This window comes from Xenopus laevis, chromosome 6L (genome assembly GCF_017654675.1).
Source record: "Xenopus laevis strain J_2021 chromosome 6L, Xenopus_laevis_v10.1, whole genome shotgun sequence".
In the NCBI taxonomy this organism is placed as follows: domain Eukaryota; kingdom Metazoa; phylum Chordata; class Amphibia; order Anura; family Pipidae; genus Xenopus; species Xenopus laevis.
In genome coordinates this window covers 157,937,985-157,959,844 of record NC_054381.1, presented here as the reverse complement: position 1 = coordinate 157,959,844, position 21,860 = coordinate 157,937,985, and the positions used below count along the sequence as shown (strand labels likewise).

The 21,860-nt window shown below is 41.1% G+C and overlaps 1 protein-coding gene across 18 annotated transcripts in view; it reads left to right on the top strand.

Moving 5' to 3' along the window:
• Positions 1–21,860, top strand: part of ptk2.L (protein tyrosine kinase 2 L homeolog) — a 215,009-nt gene that overhangs the window by 125,537 nt on the left and 67,612 nt on the right. For all 18 annotated transcript variants that reach the window (XM_041565379.1, XM_041565370.1, XM_041565366.1 and 15 more), the window contains 7 exon segments: positions 5,916–5,995; positions 7,617–7,679; positions 13,617–13,671; positions 14,720–14,860; positions 19,218–19,295; positions 19,984–20,091; positions 20,725–20,842. In XM_041565379.1, coding sequence (XP_041421313.1) covers positions 5,916–5,995; positions 7,617–7,679; positions 13,617–13,671; positions 14,720–14,860; positions 19,218–19,295; positions 19,984–20,091; positions 20,725–20,842 — 643 coding nt within the window.

Genomic DNA, 21,860 nt, shown 5'->3' with positions numbered 1-21,860 from the left:
TGTTTAAATTATTTTTTAGCAGACTGAAGGTAAGGAGATCCAAATTATGGAAAAATCCATTATACAGAAAACTCCAGGTCTCTCACTTTCTGGGTAATGGCCTCCTACTGTTATACAATCTGGGCAGTTTTATAGGCTTTAGAAGGCATTGAATACTATATACAGGCATGGGACCTGTCAACCAGAATGCTCGGGACCTGAGTTTTCCAGATAATGGATCTTTCCGTAATTTGATCTTCATATCTTAAATTAGAAAATCATGTAAACATGAAATAAACCCAAGAGACTGGTTTTGTCTCCAATAAGGATTAATTATATCTTAGTTGGGATCAAGTACAAGCGACTGTTTTATTATTACACAGAAAAGGGAAATCATTTTTAAAATTTTGAGTTATTTGATTATAATGGAGTCTACAGGAGTTGGTCTTCTAGTAATTCTGAGCTTTCTAGATAACGGATCCCATGCCTGTAGTACATATTTATACAAATGTATTATTGGTTTCACAGCATTTGTTTACTCTTTCCTTCATCTTGGCAGAAGGGTGAAACTTCAGGCATATGGCTATAGAATACGGCAGCTGGGAAGCTAAAATCTTGGGTCACGGCAAATCTCCTCTCTCCGCTCACTCCCACAGACCCACAATATGGTTTTTAACACGACAGATGTTACGATCATAAACGACTTTCCATAGGGATAAATCGCTGTATATTCAACTTTGGGGAATCTTTTTCGCTTTGTCCATATATTAACCCTTTCTCGTTATTCTTGGTACCACAGCCGCCTTTAGATCACTGCAACTTAAAGGGGAACTATTGCTAAAATAAAAATGTAATAAAGCTTTAGCATACTGAAATAAGACTTTAAAATATAATCAATTAATAATTCTGTATCTTAACTATTCCTCTCTCAACATCTGTTTCTCTTCATTCTCTCTTCATGCAGCAGTTGGGTGTCAGATATTCACTGACAGTTAGATCCAATATATCTTATATGGGGGCTCCTTTTGCTTAGAAGATGTATTAGAGCTCACTCTATTAAACTCACCAGACATCATGTCTCTCTACATGCAGAATTTGTGCAAAAGGCAGTTATTTTGTTAGATTTTGTTTGTATTGGAATCAGTTATTTGAGTGAGCTCTAATTCATCTGCTAGGAAAGGAAGCCCCCCTATAAGATATATTGGATCTAACTGTCAATTATTATGACACCCAACATTCGGTCACGTATTAGCCTCTAAAATTGGCTCCATAGATTTGGTGAAATAGTCCTATCTAGGGATGGGCGAATTTCTTCGCCTCGTTTCGCCGAACAAATGACGCCCATAGATTTGTATGGCGGCGTGCGTAAAAAAAAAAAAGACGCACAACAAAATAATTTCACTGTGCGACGAAAAAAAATTTGACGCCCATAGACTTTAATGGGCGTCTGCGACATTTCACTGGCGGCGAATTTTTAACGAAACGGGTCAAATTCAAACATCCCTAGTCCTATCTGAAATCTATATGGAAAGGAAATCTTTTTTTTGGTCCCATAAATGGGCGGTAATTCTGAATTGGGAGGTAGTATCAGCCCATGTATTGATACAGAGTAATAATTAATATTTGTCCACTACACCTTAACAACAAGCAACTCTTATTAGGCACCCATGTAATTGTGCATGAATGCTTCTGCAGCTGTTCATTTGGGCCCCTTTAAACTGCCATTTGGAGACTAAAATCCCTGAATATATCAGTAGCTGAGCCGCCCGTCATTCTGATGATCGTTCTCATCACGGCTACCATTCATCCTACTAGACTTTTACAGGCACATTTATCAAAGGTCGAATTTTGAATTCATGTGAGTTTTTAAAAACTCCCATAAATTCGACCAATTGAAATTTATTAGTAATTTAGATTTTTTTTTTAAAACGTTGATAAATTAAATCGACCCGAAAACTCGAATTGAATTAGAAACAAATTTTTGATTTGAGATTTTTTCCCCCCAAAAAAACTCGAATGTCAGGAAGGCTGCAAACAACTCCAAATTGATCCCTGGACGTCTCCCATTGACTTAAACAGCAATTTGTCAGGTTTTAGGTGGTGAATAATCGAATTCCAGTTCTTTAAGGGCAAGAGTATGATAAATCTGGAAAATCTAATTCTAATTTTTTTAAAAAAAAACTCAACTAGAGAATAACCGAAATTCAAATTGAATTTGAAAAAAATTTGAATAGCAAAATTCATCATGTACTGTCTCTTTAAAAATTCAACTTTGACAATATATAATCTGAAACCTGCTGAATTACTATTTTAGCCTATGGGGGGGCCTCCTAGAACCAATTTGGAGTCATTTGGTGGACTTTGAAAAATCAAAGTTTTTTTGGTGGAACACTTCAAATAGATATGATCTGAATTCCCCGAAGTTGGTCTTTTTTTTATTCGAATTTCGAGTTGATGGGAGTTAAAAATAACTCCCATCAACTTGAAATTCGTCCCTTGATAAATCTCCCCCTAACCAAACCACAAACCCTGGCAGGCTGGGTGTCCAAGTCCAAGTGATGGTGACGTTGGATTAAAATCTCATTCTTGTGGTTGTAAGGATTTATTATGCCTACAATAGAAAGGGAAGCTCAAAACCAAGGGGTGTAGGACCCTGCAGCCTTACAACTGCTACTCAGAACTCCCAGAATCCTCCGCCAACTCATTCTATGGCATAGTCACTGAGTGTTTCATTCTCCATCATCTGTTCCTCAGGGAATAGTTTGTGAGTGTATTTGAGTATATCATGTAGGAATTAATAAATTGATGTACTTCAGAGTCTATTTATGGGGGCACCAAATTCCTTCAATCTAGGCCCAGTAGAAAATGCATAAAACTTGAACAAAATGACATGAACTCACCAGCAGAGTTTTTAGGAGGTTGTGTTGCTTTTATTTAGTAGCCAGTCTTTAGGCTGAGCCAGTATTTAGAGTGAGCCGGTATTTAGAGTGAGCCGGTATTTAGAGTGAGCCGGTATTTAGAGTGAGCCGGTATTTAGGGTCAGCCGGTATTTAGGGCGAGTCTGTATTTAGGGCGAGCCTGTATTTAGGGTCAGCCTATATTTAGGCTGAGCCAGTATTTGGGGTACGCCTGTATTTAGGCTGAGCCAGTATTTAAGGCCAGCCAGTATTTAGGCTGAGCCAGTATTTAGGCTGAGCCAGTATTTAGGGTAACCAGTAATGTGGCAGCAGTAAATGTGTGTTTGTCAGTGGGTGAGGGAGGCAGGGAGCGTTACCATCTGTTCATCCTTATCCGCAAGTCGTGGCTCTGAAATGTAATCGCGTCCCCTGATGTTTTGCAGTCATTTTGTTACATGTTAGACATGGTCATCTTGGCTTCCAGTTACTTTCTTGGAAACCATCAGCCCAGATAGAGATGTCAGCAGCCCCTATGGCACTGGCCCACCCCAAACCTGCTGAACTTGCACCTCTCTGCGCTTGCTGATTAATGGCAATCTGCTTATAGTTTGCTCCACTCTATAACGAAGGTTGGGGAGTTAGAAGTAACCCCACACTTACAGTGAAGGATGACACTTTATACTGGCTGATTAGAATACACATAAATGCACATCTAAGCGGATCTAGCTTCTGCCTCATATATATATATATATATATATATATATATATATATATATATATATATATATATATATATATATATATATATATATATATATATATATATATATATATATATATATATAATATACAATAGAACAGAACTGCACCAATCAGCTTTAAACAGTGTTGCCTATTTATATCTGTCTATTAATATAAAGCGTCATGCACTTAAGTTGCAGAAACTTAAAGGGGTGTTCAACTTTAAGTTAAAGGATAAGTAAACCTTTAAAATAAGTGAATGTAAAATTTATGAGGGGACTATTCTAAGCAGTTTTGAAATTTACATTCAATATATATTTTGTTTTAATTCCAAGATATTAAAGGACAAGGAAAGGCTAAAATTAAGTAAGCTTTATCAGAAAGGTCTATATAAATACACAAGTAAACCCCCAAAGTAATGTTGCTCTGAGTCCTCTGTCAAAAGAAACACCACATTTCTTTCCTTCTATTGTGTACTCATGGGCTTCTGTATCAGACTTCCTGTTTTCAGCTTAAACCTCCAGGACTAGGGCTTGAGCATGCTCAGTTTGCTCCTCTCCCGCTCCCTCCTCCCATCCCTGCTGTAATCTGAGATCAGAGCTGTAAGTGAGCAGGGAGAGACTCAGGCAGTAAGTGATGTCACACCAAGCTTATATGGCAGCTGCTATCCTAAACAAACAGAGACAGTGTCTAGAGCTGTTTACTCAGGTATGGTAAAGCATTCTGCAGAATAAATATAGCGTTCTAGCTTGCACTATTGTGGCAAATCTATTGGCAATAAACTGTCTTGGAGCTTTCCTTCTCCTTTAAGAGATACATGTGCTGTTAATATGAATGAATTTTGTTACAACAGCGCCACCTGCTGGTCATTTTCCACCAGTCTGACCACCAAGTTGTCAAGGAAGTTGTCAGGAGAGAGACAGAGACTGCTCTGATGTTCTTCAGTTTAGGAATAAAATTAGAAACCTTTCTCACATCTTTCCTAAGCAGAAGAACATCAGAGCAGCCTCTTTCTTTCTCCTGACAACTCCCCTAATTAATCCTTATTGGAGCAAAACCAGCCTGTTGGGTTTATTTAATGTTTATATGATTTTCTCGATCCAGATTACAGAAAGATATGTATCTGGAAAACCCCAGGTCCCAAGCATTGTGTATAACAGGTTCTGTACCTGTATTGCTATTAACGCTTGCATAAACAATTTGGGATGCACCGAATCCAGGATTTGGTTCGGCATTCAGCCTTTTTTCAGCAGGATTCGGCCGAAACCTTCTGCCCGGCCGAACCGAATCCAAATCCTAATTTGCATGTGCAAATTAGGGGCAGGGAGGGGAATCGCGTGACTTTTGGTCACAAAACAAGGAAGTCAAAAATGTTTTCCCTTTCCCACCCCGAATTTGCATATGCAAATTAGGATTTGTTTGTTATTTGGATTTGGGCTGAACCCAAATAGTGGATTTCGAGCATCCCTATAAACAATTAAAGGGATACTGTCATGGGAAAAAAAAAAAATTTCGAAATGAATCAGTTAATAGTGCTGCTCCAGCAGAATTCTGCACTGAAATCCATTTCTCAAAAGAGCAAACAGATTTTTTTATATTCAATTTTGGAATCTAACATGGGGCTAGACAAATTGTCAATTTCCCAGCTGCCCCAAGTCATGTGACTTGTGCTCTGATAAACTTCAATCACTCTTTACTGCTGTACTGCAAGTTGGAGTGATATCACCCCCTCCCTTTCCCCCCCTCCCCAGCAGCCAAACAAAAGAACAAAGGGAAGGTAACCAGATAACAGCTCCCTAACACAAGATAACAGCTGCCTGGTAGATCTAAGAACAACACTCAATAGTAAAAACCCATGTCCCACTGAGACACATTCAGTTACATTGAGAAGGAAAAACAGCAGCCTGCCAGAAAGCATTTCTCTCCTAAAGTGCAGGCACAAGTCACATGACCAGGCGCAGCTGGGAAATTTACAAAATGTCCAGCCCCATGTCAGATTTCAAAATTGAATATAAAAAAATCTGTTTGCTCTTTTGAGAAATGGATTTCAGTGCAGAATTCTGCTGGAGTAGCACTATTAACTGATGCGTTTTGAAATAAACGTGTTTTCCGATGACAGGATCCCTTTAAGTATTAATAAAAGGATGGGGAAATGAATATACAAAGGCCGTATCCCTCCTCTGAAATATCTAATCCTAATCTAGGTTTTGTTCCAGAGTAAAATATCTACTTTCTCGGAAACAGTCATAGACTCTTGACATTTCTTCTTTCTGATGTATATAATGTTTTCTTTTACAGGTAAAAAATGATTATATGTCCGAAATAGCAGACCAAGTGGACCAAGAGATTGCTTTGAAATTGGGCTGTTTGGAAATTAGGTAAAATACATACAAAATTAATTTGGCCTTTCTTTGATTTGTTTAGCATTCACTATTCCTTCTATGCTGGAAACACCACAATCATTTTTATGATTTTGCTCTTTATTTGTAATTGTAGAAATATTAAGTGCTACATGTATTATCCCAGTTCAGTATTATCTTTATCTGCTACGTCTCACTGGAAAGAGTAACTACATACAGGGTTCCTTGGTCTGCCAAATTTGACTGGTAATGCCACTTTCCAAAGTCTCTACAGAAAGATACATAATATTTTGCCAGCATAGGTATTCCCCTGTACTAAGCACAATTCAGCAGGAACAGTCCCCTAAGTTTGCTCATAGTCTGTACAGAGAGATCCCATAAAACTATGACAGCATAGGTATTCCCTGTACTAAGCACAATTCAGCAGGAACAGCCCCTAAGTTTGCTCATAGTCTGTACAGAGAGATCCCATAAAACTATGTCAGCATAGGTATTCCTCTGTACTAAGCACAATTCAGCAGGAACAGTCCCTAAGTTTGCTCATAGTCTGTACAGAGAGATCCCATAAAACTATGTCAGCATAGGTATTCCTCTGTACTAAGCACAATTCAGCAGGAACAGTCCCCTAAGTTTGCTCATAGTCTGTACAGAGAGATCCCATAAAACTATGGCAGCATAGGTATTCCCCTGTACTAAGCACAATTCAGCAGGAACAGTCCCCTAAATTTGCTCATAGTCTGTACAGAAAGATCCCATAAAACTATGACAGCATAGGTATTCCCTGTACTAAGCACAATTCAGCAGGAACAGTCCCCTAAGTTTGCTCATAGTCTGTACAGAGAGATCACATAAAACTATGGCAGCATAGGTATTCCCCTGTACTAAGCACAATTCAGCAGGAACAGTCCCCTAAGTTTGCTCATAGTCTGTACAGAGAGATCCCATAAAACTATGGCAGCATAGGTATTCCCTGTACTAAGCACAATTCAGCAGGAACAGTCCCCTAAGTTTGCTCATAGTCTGTACAGAAAGATCCCATAAAACTATGACAGCATAGGTATTCCCTGTACTAAGCACAATTCAGCAGGAACAGTCCCAAAGTTTGCTCATAGTCTGTACAGAGAGATCCCATAAAACTATGACAGCATAGGTATTCCCTGTACTAAGCACAATTCAGCAGGAACAGTCCCCTAAGTTTGCTCATAGTCTGTACAGAGAGATCCCATAAAACTATGGCAGCATAGGTATTCCCTGTACTAAGCACAATTCAGCAGGAACAGCCCCTAAGTTTGCTCATAGTCTGTACAGAGAGATCCCATAAAACTATGGCAGCATAGGTATTCTCTGTACTAAGCACAATTCAGCAGGGACAGTCCCCTAAATTTGCTCATAGTCTGTACAGAGAGATCCCATAAAACTATGACAGCATAGGTATCCCCTGTACTAAGCACAATTCAGCAAGAACAGCCCCCTAAGTTTGCTCATACCCCGTACAGAAAGATGCATAAAATTATACCAGCTTCGGTATTAATTACCCCCTTACATGGCACAATTCAGCAGGAACAGCCCCAAAGACATTGTGAAGCTGTGGCATCATACTAAGCTGTGCACCTAATCATTGTGCTTTCTTCAACTATAGGAGATCCTACGGGGAGATGAGAGGCAATGCCCTGGAAAAGAAATCCAACTATGAAGTTTTAGAGTAAGTATCACTAGATGTGATCATTTATTGCCTGTATGATGTTTATTACAGATTGGCTCGAGCAGATGTTGCCTTTTTTTAAAGGGGATGTTCACCTTCCAAACACTTTTTTCAGTTCAGTTGGTTTCAGATTGTTCCCCAGAAATAAAGACTTTTTTCAGCTACTTTCTATTTTTTATTTACCGGTTTTCCAAAATCTAATTTTAAAGTTGAATGTTATTGTCTCTGGTGTTTGAGTCTGACAGCTCAGTAATTCAGGTGCAGACTCTGAACTGTTAAAATTTTGCAACATTGAGTTGATCCGTATCAGCTGCCTTTAATGAAAATCCAGGATTCTGCTCATCATCGACAAAGATAACAAATGTATCAACTAAATGTATCAAATTACAACACTTTACAGAGTCGGCGACCCCCCCCCCCCAGAAATGCTTTAGAAGGTGAAAAATTACCTTTACACTTCAATATTAGAATAACTGTCACACACAGAAAATAGAAAGTTATAGGAAAAAGTCTTTATTTCTGGTGATCTATCTGAAAACTGAACTGAAAAAAGTGTTGGAAGGTGAACAACCCCAAAAAGTTAATATAGAGGTAGTGTCTGTGTCAGTTTTATAAGGTCCAGTCCTCAGTAGCAAACAGTAAGGTGGTATCATTTAATTATACAGCAACTCTGTATTGTGCTGCTGGAGGGCATTATAAGAGTCACCAGGCAGCACATAGTTACCCAGAAGCTTGAGATTGCTCCATCTTTCAGCAACTGGTGAATTCCACTATAAATTCCTCCCCTGACATTGGCTTAAATGCTTGGTACTATAGGAGATGAGAAAAGTTCAAGATAACTTAAAGGGATTCTGTCATGATTTTTATGGTGTAGTTTTTATTTCTAAATGACCCTGTTTACACTGCAAATAATTCACTCTACAATATAAAATGTCATTCTTGAACCAACAACTGTATTTTTTTTTTAGTTATAATATAGGTGTGTCGGTGCATCTCAGCTCATTTTGCCTGGTCATGTGATTCAGAAAGAGCCAGCACTTTAGGATGAACTGCTTTCTGGCAGGCTGTTGTTTCTCCTTCTCAATGTTACTGAATGTGTCTCAGTGGGAACTGGATTTTACTATTGAGTGCTGTTCTTAGATCTACCAGGCAGCTGCTATCTGGTTACCTTCCCATTGTTCTGTTTGGCTGCTGGGAGGGAAAGGGAGTGGGCAATATCACTCCAACTTGCAGTACAGCAGTAAAGAGTGACTGAAGTTTATCAGAGCACAAGTCACATGACTGAAGGCACCTGGGAAACTGACAATATGTCTAGCCCCATGTCGGATCTCAAAATTTAAATATAAAAACATCTGTTTGCTCTTTTGAGAAATGGTTTTCAGTGCAGAATTCTACTGGAGCAGCTCTATTAACTGATGTGTTTTGAAAAAAAAATGTTCTTCCCATGACAGTATCCCTTTAAGGTGGGCCACACAATAAGATCCACTCGCTTGTCAAGGTTGCCAAACAATCTTTCCCCGATATGCCCACCAAAGGCAGGGTGATATCGGGCTAATCCTATCGTTCAGCCCTATGGCCAAACGATTGTATTACAGTGAATGGAATAGGCTCCTATGGGACGAGGACCACATCAACTAGGCGATGAGGTCCTCGATCACAGGGGAAAAGCAATACAGCCTGATAGATATCTGGATGGTTTTTGGCCAGATATCAGTTGAGGAGGCCCATCTGAACGACCCATACATGGGCAAATAAGCTGCCGATTCTGTCTAAAGGACCCGAATTGGCAACTTAAATCTGCTCACCTTAAAGGTGGTTAGGGAGAAAGGTGACACAGCGAGATCCGCTCATTTAGCGATGTCGCCAAACAAGTGGTTCTCTCCCCATTATGGCCACCTTGAGGTGGGCGATATTGGGCTTATTCGATCGTGGGCCCTAGGGCCAATGGTTGGATCAGAATGGAGCCTATAGGGGCGGTCAGATCACAGGACCACATCAACGAACATGTACAGCCGCAATGTGACAGGATTTTTTTACCCTGCCCATTCGACGTCTGGCAGACTTTTGGCCAGATATCACCAGGAAAGCCCGTTGAAGGGCCCTACACACGCTGTCTGCAGCTTTTATCGGCTCGTGTATGGGGGCCTTAAGTCATGCCTCCTTATCACCCCAGACATCACCTGCCTGTCAAAAGAATTTTGCCCATCATTTTTCATTATTTTCAGAAGACACACTTATGCAGCACTTTACAGGGTTTACACATAATTCACATCACTCTAATAATGCTTATTAGTTGCCTACTTGCCCTGTGAGGAACATAAGGACATACGGTTACATTCCATCCAGCTGAAGTCTCCGTATCATGTACCTGACCCACATTACATTCCCTGTCAGTGGGGAGGGAGAAATCATTAGAAAGTAGGCCACACTCTCATGGATTAATATCCCAGAAATATCTCCCGCTACATTTAATCAACACTGCCAAAAAGCAGCACAGTGCCCTCTGAGTTTATTCTTACAGCCATTGGATATTCTGCAATGCTCCTGTATCACCCGCGCAGTAACCTCCAAACATACGGACACTTTATTCCTATACTGACACTTCTGTCTTGCATTCTACATACACTAATTATTTACATTACAATAGATAACTACTATCATTTACTTTAAAGGGGTTGGTCACCTTCCAAAACTTTTTTCCAATTCAATTGTTTTCAGATTGTTCACCAGAAATAAAGTTGTTTTTTTTTAATTGCTTTCCATTATTTATTTTTTACCGTTTTTCCAAAATCTAAGTTTAGTGTTGCCGTCTCTGGTGTTTTAGTCCTGCAGCTCAGTAATTCAGGCGCAGACTAGAGTCCTGCAGCTGGTCGGGTACCCGCGGGTTACTCACAAAAACCTGATGTACCTTGCGGGTTGCAGGTAAAAGTTCCGGGTGCGGGTATAGATGCGGGTCGGCGGTTCTGTAGGGTCGGGATGTGGTCTTCTCAATAGCGATTTTTACTCCTTTTTTTCTGATCACGCCTACTTCTGATGATGTCACTTCCGGGTTTGCAATGACGGCACTTCCTGATTCTTGATGGTCAGCGGGTTGCGGGTCAGGGTTGCAGATAAGGTACTTGCAAGTCAGGTTGCGGGTCCAAGCGGGTAAGAATGCGGGTTGCGGATTGCAGGTTGCGGGTACGGGTTCCAAAAAATGGATCCGCGCAGACTCTAAAAAATTTTGCAACATTTAGTTGATCCATTTCTCAGTAGGATATATGGGGGAAATTAAAGTGCAACTATTGTATCAATTCTAACAGCTGCCTGTAATGAAACTCAGGGATTCTGCTCAGCAGGGACAAAGATAAGAAATGGATCAACTAAATGTATCAATTTATAACAGTTTACAGGGTCAGTGACCCCCCCCCCGGAGTTGCTTGAGAAGGTGAAAAATGACACTTCAATATTAGAAAATAGAAAGTCATTGGAAAAAGTCTTTATTTCTGGTGATCTATCTGAAACCAACTGAGCTGAAAAAAGTGTTGGAAGGTGACCCCTTCTTTATGAAAGACTTGTGTCTCATAGACTCCATCACATCACTCTGTAACCTAATGACTAATGGCAGAGAAGAAAATGCCAGTATCACCCATATATTTAAGTCTGGGGGTACAGTACTACATGTTCTAGTGTTTCTCTCTCTCCAACCTGTGTTTTGCAGTAAAGTCTATTGAAACAAAGATTTGGGGTAAATAAAAGCAAATCAGTCTAAACAGAAGTTTGTCTCCTCGGGCAACGAAGTATCAACTTTGTGCAACTTGTAAGTTTCTGGCGGCTCGTTTGTATTTGCTCTACTGAGCCGGGGGAGAGAATGTGAAGCCTGTAAATTCTGATTATCAACAGCACAAAGCCGCAGGCTACTTACCTACTGAGGGCAGCACCTGTTTGAAATGCGTGTGCAATCCATCTCTGCTCCCCTGTAATGCGTATTTTCAGCCTGCAGCCCAGCACTAATGATTCCCAGGTCTCAGCGATGGATGGATGAAGCCTGCATCAACTTTTGTTTTTCCTTTATGGCTTTTATTTGCTTGGGCAGAGGCAGTGGTTTTAATGTTAAAGCCTATGATGCCGGTGGAATTAGAGCCGCTTGCTTGAATGACAATAGAGCAATTCTGATCTTGCACTAATGCCATGCAAGTGTCACTTAGATACATTTCCCACATTAAAAGCCCATTGGCATTTCTCTTGTTCTCACTAATTATATTAGGCTGAGATTCATAGGCAGTTGTCACAAATGCATTGGATTTAGGATTTCAGATTTATGATAGCCCTCAAGGGGTGCAGGCTATTTACTTTTATTTTTTTCCTGTTCGTACAGTTTTCATAAATATACATTTGTAACATTGTTTCCTTTGCCTTGGCCAGGGGTTGAAATACTGCAGTGTTGTAAACATAAATGGGGATCGGATAGGATCTGTGCAGCCACTGGGACAGAATGCTCTGTTATACAGATAGCTAGAATCTCAGCTGCCATAAAGCAGGACAGGACTGCTGCTTACAATAGGGATCAGATAGGATCTGTACAGCCACTGAAACAGAATGTTCTGTTATACAGATAGCTAGAATCTCAGCTGCCATAAAGCAGGACAGGACTGCTGCTTACAATAGGGATCAGATAGGATCTGTGCAGCCACTGGGACATAATGTTTTGTTATACAGATAGCTAGAATCTCAGCTGCCATAAAGCAGGACAGGACTGTTGCTTACAATGGGGATCAGATAGGATCTGTGCAGCCACTGGGACATAATGTTTTGTTATACAGATAGCTAGAATCTCAGCTGCCATAAAGCAGGACAGGACTGCTGCTTACAATGGGGATCAGATAGGATCTGTGCAGCCACTGGGACAGAATGCTCTGTTATACAGATAGCTAGAATCTCAGCTGCCATAAAGCAGGACAGGACTGCTGCTTACAATGGGGATCAGATAGGATCTGTGCAGCCACTGGGACAGAATGTTCTGTTATACAGATAGCTAGAATCTCAGCTGCCATAAAAGCAGGACAGGACTGCTGCTTACAATGGGGATCAGATAGGATCTGTGCAGCCACTGGGACAGAATGTTCTGTTATACAGATAGCTAGAATCTCAGCTGCCATAAAGCAGGACAGGACTGCTGCTTGCAATGGGGATCAGATAGGATCTGTGCAGACACTGGGACAGAATGCTCTGTTATACAGATAGCTAGAATCTCAGCTGCCATAAAGCAGGACAGGACTGCTGCTTACAATGGGGATCTGATTACAGTGTAATACATAAGGACAAAAAACCCTCCAAAGGCCCAATATCCTCCTTTATATTCTGCCTTAGTAGAACCTGCTGTGACTTCGTTGCTTCATGAGAAGCCGATGACCAATTTCAAGGGCACACTAGGATACTAGTGCTAACGTCTGTATCTCTAAAATAAGTTGTTTTAATTTAACGATCATTCATGGAAAGATCCAGTTAGATTAGCAGAGATTTATTGCTTGGAGGAGCATCAGATAGGACATTATAAAGTGTTTTCTCTCCCATTGCTGAGCCACAGATAGGCGTAAGGTTAACTCCCATTAATACCCGCCTGGTGTCTGGTCCCCATAGTAATTAGCTCTTGTCACACAGCCAGTCTACCAGCAGGCCCTGACTTACTCATGCTGCTTGGATCATAATGTTTTCCATTAATTAACATGAAGATCCAACTGTGATAAATGAAATCATTTCAGTTAACAGACCCTGTTACATCTGTAGCATTTGCTTAATATGTGCTGGGAAAGGAGGGGAGATCTGATGTTTTCACTGAATCTGTTAGTGAGGTTATAATGATGTTTATACATCGAGCTTCTCTTTTTGTGCTTTACATTTGTACTGACCATGATCTGTACCATCAGCACAGACTGACATTTATTTTATACTTTCCAGGAAAGACGTGGGACTGAAGAGGTTTTTTCCAAAGAGTTTACTGGATTCAGTCAAGGTAAAATAAATCTGCATTCCTGTGCTGTGCGGTAATTGCTAGAGGCAGGCTGCAGGGTTATGTTATACAGGTTTAGGACCTGTTATCCAGAATGCTCAGGAATGGGGGATCTTTTCCTAACTTGGATCACCATACTTTAAATCTACTAGAAGAAATTCTAAACATTAGGATTATTTTTCATCCAGTAAGGATTAATAATATCTTAGTTGGGATCAAGTACCGGAGGACCTGGGTCTTTCTATATAACTGATCTTTCCATAATTTGGATCTTCATACCTTAGGTCTACTAGAAAATCATATAAACATTAAATAAACCCAATAGGCTGGTTTTGCCTCCAATAAGGATTAATTAGATCTTAGTTGGGATCAAGTACAAGCGACTGTTTTATTATTACACAGAAAAAGGAAATAATTTTGAAAAATTTGGATAAAATACTATCTATGGGAGACGGCCGTTCCATAATTCTGAGCTTTCTGGATAACGGGTTTCTGGATAACAGATGCCATACCTTTCCAAGGTTCTGTTTTATTATTGCAGAGAAAAGGGCAATCTGTTTTAAAATGTTGACTTGTTTGATTAAATTGGAGTCCATTTGAAATGAACTTCCCATAATTCTGAGCTTTCTGGACAATGGGTTTTCTGATTACAGATCTCATACCTGTATCTGTGTGGATTCCCCAAAAAAGCACATGATGTGGTTGGTGTGCATAATATAGTGACTATAATGGGGGTCATTTATCAACACTGGGCAGTAACCCATGGCAACCAATCAAATTGCTGCATTCATTGTTCTACTTGCAGCTGGCTTCAAAAAGCTAATCACTGATTGGTTGTTATAGGTAACTACCCATGGGCAAATTTGTTGATAAATGAGACCCACTGTGTTTCCCACTTATTGGTACAGTTTCAGCACAATAATGCCCCAATTAATAGCCCTCTATTCAACCAAAGGGGCAACTTGTGATGTACCCGTTTATATCCAGATACAAATGTCTTGCTGAAATCGTATTTATTAACCCCGACTTTTTTACTTTTCCTGATGCTTAGGCAAAAACCCTAAGAAAGCTGATTCAACAGACATTTCGTCAGTTTGCCAATTTGAACAGAGAAGAAAGTATTTTGAAGTTCTTCGAAATCCTCTCTCCAGTGTACAGATATGACAAGGAATGCTTCAAGTGCGCCCTCGGAGTAAGTATGCCTGGGGGGTCCTTCTTGTTTCTATTAGGGATGCACCGAATCCACAATTTGGTTTGGCCGAATCCTTTGCGAAAGATTTGGCCGAATACCGAATCCGAATTTCCATATGCAAATTACTTCCTTGTTTTGTGATTAAAAAGTCACGTGATTTTCCTCCCGCCCCTAATTTGCATATGCGAATTCGGGTTCGGCCGGGCAGAAGGATTCGGCCGAATCCAGCTGAAAAAGGCCGAATCCTGGATTCGGTGCATACCTAGTTTCTATAGACTGAGCATCCACATGTGTCTGGGCATACACACAAGTGGTATGTTGCTCATTCATGTCATAACGATTCGGGGCAGTATATCGAATGTATATGTACCAAGAAGAATTATGGTTGAGTTCTTTAAAGGGGAACTAAAGTCTAAAATAGAATAATGCTAGAAATGCTGTATTTTGTATACTAAACATGAACTTACTGCACCCAGGGCTGGGCCAGCCTGGGCAGACGCCCCAGGTAGGGATGCACCGAATCCAGGATTCGGTTCGGGATTCGGCCAGGATTCGGCCTTTTTCAGCAGGATTCGGATTCGGCCGAATCCTTCTACCCGGCCGAACCGAATCCTAATTTGCATATGCAAATTAGGGGCGGGGAGGGAAATTGCGTGACTTTTTGTCAGAAAACAAGGAAGTAAAAATGTTTTCCCCTTCCGTCCCTAATTTGCATATGCAAATTAGGGTTCGGATTTGGTTCGGTATTCGGCCGAATCTTTCACCAAGGATTCGGGGGTTCGGCCGAATCCAAAAAAGTGGATTTGGTGCATCCCTAGCCCCAGGCAACCCGACCTGCCGCGTCGCCCCCTACACTGAGCGCATGCTCACAAAAGCGTCACAACACAAGCCACTCTCAATCACTTAGCCGCGCGCACACATCGCATGCCACACTCCTGTCTCAAAGGAGCGTGCGCATGCACACAAGGAACAGTGATGAAGACCGGACGGGGGTAGGCAGCAGTTAAAGGTACGCGCTGGGCGCCCCCTAAGCTTTGCGCCCTAGGCACGTGCCTACTCTGCCTACACCTAGTTCCGGCCCTGACTGCACCTAATTAGACAAATGATTTATGTTTTCAAAGTTGGCCGTCATCATCTTGTAACTTTGTTAAATAAATTTGCAAGACCAAGACTATGCACATGCTCAGTGTGGTCTGGGCTTCAGTTGGGAGGTTAAGCTTAGGAATCATCATAGCATTATCAAAACAGCACACGTCAAATAATATGTGCCATAGAAGCAGATACAACAAGACCGATTAATAATCGGAATATACAGACTGCACTGGGTCTGTGGATACAAATCTCTACACAGTCGCCGGCTGCTTTATAGGGAAACAAACAAAGTTGCTCGAGGTCAGGGAAGTAAGGTGGGGGGGCTCCCCCTGCTGTTTCAAAGTATGATCAGTTTCCCTGCAGAGCAGTTAGGGACCGTCTGAAGTTTTCTATCTGCAACAGTCAGAACAAGTAAAACGAAGGGGGAATTTCACTGCATACAGTCAGGTTTCTTATAAAAATGGTGCACAGTTTTTAATTAAAGTATATTGGAGATAGATTTATTTTTCATTAAAGAAAGTAAAAATGGGATTTAATTTTTTTTGTCGTTACATGCCTTTTAATGAAACTTGACAGTTTAACCAGCTAACATGTACATGGCAGTGGCTGATCTAGCAAGCACTCTGTGTATATGTGGATATATTTAGTATGTGTTGGCTTTAGTGTGACATTTAACAAAACTGCATGATCACTATGGATAACAATAGAAATGGAATGATACAGTGCACAAGAAGCACAATGTGTAAAGTCTTTTGTGTAGAGTAAAGGTGGCCATAGACGCACAGATAATATCGTATAAAATATATTTTCGTGCGATATTCGGTGCATGTATGGTGGGAAAAGAGCCGACCAATATCAGCAGAAGACTTGGGTATCGCTCGGCTCCTCGATCGGACTGGCCAGAAGATTTTGATTGATTGCCTTTGAAGGGACTCAAACATCGGCCATTGTTAGTGCTGATACAAGTAGAATTCTATTGTTTCTGTCTGTATATCTGACCATTCAGCTCTACACGTGTGTATTGAAACAAACCATCTTTCTTGGCCACCTTAAGGAAAGAGTAGGGAAACATTCAGCAGGGAGGATGGTGGAACCATTCTATACATTTTTCATTGTTGTTCTCACTATGTATAGAGTGCAGCAACCAGGTCCCTGTGCAAACATGGCATCCCTATACAAACACACTTGCTATGGGAACTGGATTTATGTATTTTGCTTATGGGCATTACTACAGTTTTCTTTGTGTACATATGAATACCCCAAGACCGACTGAGAGACAATAACTAGTGATGCGGAAAGTAAGACGTGCTTATAAAGAAAGAAAGCTAAACGATCTCTTGTAGTCGTAAATATGAAACCATAATAGTCCCACATTACTGATGGACGGAAAAATAATAATGCTGATTGCAGTGGAGGTTATCATGTACAAAGATGCAAGTTTAGGAGGGGAGGGTTAAGTTTTGCCCAGAGGTTGGTGCATGTAGGTGCCAATATGGACTCTGTTCCTTTACTGGGAAATCGCATGCCAAGACTGCTATTCATTAGCCGATACAGTTGATACAGAGGCAACATGGGAGCTTGGAGTCTCACGTCTGTGGGTAAAGGGAGAAAAAAAAATCTCTCTGCACTAAAAGACTTTGCTAAATAAGGGAAGTCTGTGCAGAATAAAGACTCCATTTATAAAGAGGTCACAGCAGGAAGCTAAGCCCAATTTCACTACCAGTCATTGCTTGCAGGCTACTTGTGTTTCATATTCGTAAAGGGAATTTTAACCTTAAAATAAAATGTTCCTGTGCCGTAGACAGTGTCATGCTGACATTTTTTTTTTTTTTACATTTTTTTAACTTGGGTGCTCTGTTGCCTCTCTATTTCTGCCTGCTGGTTGCTATGTTTAGTGACGCTAGCAACAAGGTAGTGGACTGCACATTAGAACAGAAGCTGAATATGAAAAAAAAATGACCTGTAAAGAAATAATAATGCCAATCTTTTCTAGCAAGTTGTTGTCATCGCCCATAGCACCAGATGGCATTTTTCTGTGGACAAAAGCAGAATGAAAGGTCAAATTAAATACAGGTATGGGATCTGTTATCCAGAAAGTCCCGAAATTATGGAAAGGCAGTCTCCCATAGATAGATCCATTTTTTCTATAATGATTTCCTTTTTTGTCTGTAATAATAAAACAGTCATTTGTACTTGATCCCAAGTCGGCAGTTTATTGGCCCGTGTATGGGGCCCTTCCGACGGGCTTCCCTGATTGATATCTGGCTGAAAGTCGGGCAGAAGTCGATCAGACAGGACTAAAAATCCCGTCGGAAGGCAGACCGCATTTTGTTCGTTGGTGCGTCGCGCAGAGCCTGGCCAAGCCGGGCAGGCGCCCTAGGCAGCCTGCCCGGCTGCTGCTCTGGCTAGTTGCGCGCTTCTGCGCATGAGCGAAAAGACGCATCAGCGCATAGACGCTTCTGCACATGCACAAATCGACGCATGTGTTCGCGTACTCGCACAGATGGGCGGTCGGCAGAGAAGGGACCGGACTAGGGGTAGGAGTAAGTATGTGCCTGGCGCCCCTCCACCTTTGCACCCTAGGCACGTGCCTACTCTGCCTACCCCTAGTTCCGGCCCTGGCGTCGTGTGATCCGACTGCCCGTTTACCCTTCGTTGTGATCCGATCGTTGGGCCCTAGGGCCCACAATTGGATCAGCCCGATATCCCCCCACCTCAATGTGGGCATATTGGGTAGATATCTGCTCGTTTGGTTCTACGTGTATGGCCACCTTTAGATTGCAGATTATTTTCTGTTTTCCTAATCCACTAGGTGGCGATATATTGCAAAGAGCATGCAGGGATCAGGTTGAAACTCTTCATCTAACAAAATATAAACAATTTACATTTATCACTTATGAAAGAGATTATGGATTATAGCATTTCTTCCCATAGTAGCTGGCTCCAGCATGAGGTCCTGTATACATCTGTAGATTTATATCTATATCCCTATTGAATGCCAAGGGGAATCTAAACAATACATAAAGCAGGATTGGAATGCAGTCGGTCCTAAATCCTACGAACCTTCAGATTAGAGTGCCCCATTAGAACTAAATTAAATGTTAATAAAAATGTAAAAATCAGCTGCTCTGTATTCATTGTATTCATTGCTGCAGTTTTCTTTCTATATAGATACACCCTCTGTACTGGGATATTGTACTAATGGTTTTATTTTTCCTTTTCCTGCTCTCCTTTCCCTGTTGGCTTTATATGACACCAATAAAAGTCTAGTTGGATTATATCAGTGGAGTTGGCTATTGGCCCAGAAGAAGGGATTAGTTACCTCACAGACAAGGGCTCTAATGTAAGTATTTTGTTCTGAGCACACCGATCTCTGTCTTAACGTTACAGGAGAACTGTCAGTGCAATATGTAGTAAAGCGGGTGTGTAATAAATCTGTTTTACAGCTAGGCTTTGCTATTTTAGCAGTTTTTATAAGTGACCTCAACTTCACCTTTTTTTCCTGCAGAATGGCAAAAGCTATTCAACTGAATCAGGAAGCGTCTCTTGACATTTTCCTGCTCAATTCTATCACTCAATGAGACGAGAGTTATAGAGCTGGGCAGGGAAGCACCAGGTGATGCTTCAATAAATTCATAACCTGCAGGGAGTTCACAGGTTAAATATTAATGCTATTCGCAGTTTAAATGACTGTGATAATTCAGGTTTATTGCTGAAGTGCCCAGAAATGTACTGAGTGATTCTACATGAAGTTATATGGCAGCCTCCCTTTTTACATATTTAATAAATACAGATGAACTATGGTGCATTCCAACAACGTAAACATTTTAGGACTAACACTCTGTTGATTCGCCTTACCTGTGCCCAGCAATTCCCAGTTATGCCCCTACTCCAAAAACCCTACCCACTTTCTGCTAAGTCTACTCCATTCAGTTAAAGTGTGCTGATGCCCAGTATTTCCAGTAAGGAAACACAGGCTACAAGAATACTTTTGATACTCACTTTGTAATCCCCCCCTCACTGTTTTTCAGCCCACCCATCTGGCAGACTTTACTCAGGTCCAAACGATTCAGTATTCCAGCAGTGAAGACAAGGACAGAAAGGGGATGTTACAGCTGAAAATTGCTGGCGCCCCAGAGGTAAGTGTCTGTACACGTGGTGGGGTGGGGACACAAAGCTACAGAGTCAGGGCAGTGAGTGTGTGTGTATGGGGCTGATGTACTATAAACATTGCTCTGATTCAGGAGAAGAGTTAATTTGTGTGTATGGGGCTGATGTACAGTATACATTGCTCTGATTCAGTAGAAGAGTTAATGAGTGTGTGTGTGTGTATGGGGCTGATGTACAGTATACATTGCTCTGATTCAGTAGAAGAGTTAATAAATGTGTATGGGGCTGATGTATAGTATACATTGCTCTGATTCAGTAGAAGAGTTAATGAGTGTGTGTGTGTATGGGGCTGATGTACTATATACATTGCTCTGATTCAGTAGAAGAGTTAATTAGTGTGTATGGGGCTGATGTACAGTATACATTGCTCTGATTCAGGAGAAGAGTTAATTAGTGTGTATGGGGCTGATGTACAGTATACATTGCTCTGATTCAGGAGAAGAGTTAATGGGGCTGATAGACAGTATGCATTGCTCTGATTCAGTAGAAGAGTTAATGGGGCTGATATACAGTATACATTGCTCTGAGTTTAGGATGCAGCTGTTCTGTGACACCACACGTTCCTATAATGCCTCTTTTGTTGGACATCCTCTTCCCTTCAGCCTCTGACTGTGACAGCCCCGTCCCTCACCATCGCTGAGAACATGGCGGACTTGATAGATGGATACTGTCGCCTCGTCAGTGGAGCCTCAGAATCTTTTATCATCAGGCCACAAAAAGGTAAATGGAATTTTTTTTTTTTTTTTTTGGTGTTGTGCCTCGGGCCTGCTTACGGGCATCCTAATGGGACTTGTATTCCTAAAAGCTTCTGTGTATGTTCAAGAGCAGTCAGGAAAACACATCCCATTGCATTCATTCCCTAGTGAATATTTGCTTTGTGTTACTTTGTATACTGCGACCTTCTCAGATTCAATGCTGAAAATCATCCACATGCCTATAGGAGATTCAAGACTTACAGCTCCTTCTCCCTGGTTCCCTTTTATGCCCAGGGGATCATTTTTCTGTTTATGTTGGAAATGGGGTTGTCGCAACACCCTGAATAGCCATTGAAGTGAATATGTTGTACCGAGTGCAGAGTTACTAATTTGCCAGACAGCTTGAGGAGTTGAGTGTTGGTTGGAAAGCAGTACGATGGCAATGCTCTAATGCTGTTTAGACATACACGAATAATATAAAATATGCAGCTTTATAGACTTGCCCTTTCAGCAGCAGATTTTCTTGTCAGTGTTCATTTCCTTGTGCCCTTTAAATTCCAACTTGTACAAGGTCACACATTCTTCCGAAATTCTCCCTTGAATTTATCAAAGCTCCTTACAGGCCAACCCATATCGATTTACTGTGCAGGGCCCCCAGGCAGCGGGACGTGAGAAAATACTCACATTTTAATGTGATAATATTCACATCAAGCAAACATCTTTTTGCACCTTGTTTTCATTGCTATTGCCTATTGTAGCAGAACAGTTAACTTTATTAAGAGAGACCCGCCTTAAAGTAGAACGAAACCCTTAAAAATGAATGTGGCTAAAAATACCATATTTTATATAGTGAACTTATTGCACGAGGCTAAAGTTTGAGCTTGTCAATAGCAGCAATGATCCAGGACTTCAAACTTGTCACAGGGGGTCACCATCTTGGAAAGTGTCTGTGACACTCACATGCTCAGTGGGCTCTGATTGGCTGTTGAGAAGCTAAGCTTAGGGCTCGTCACTAATTATCCAGCAGAAAATGAGCTTCCCTG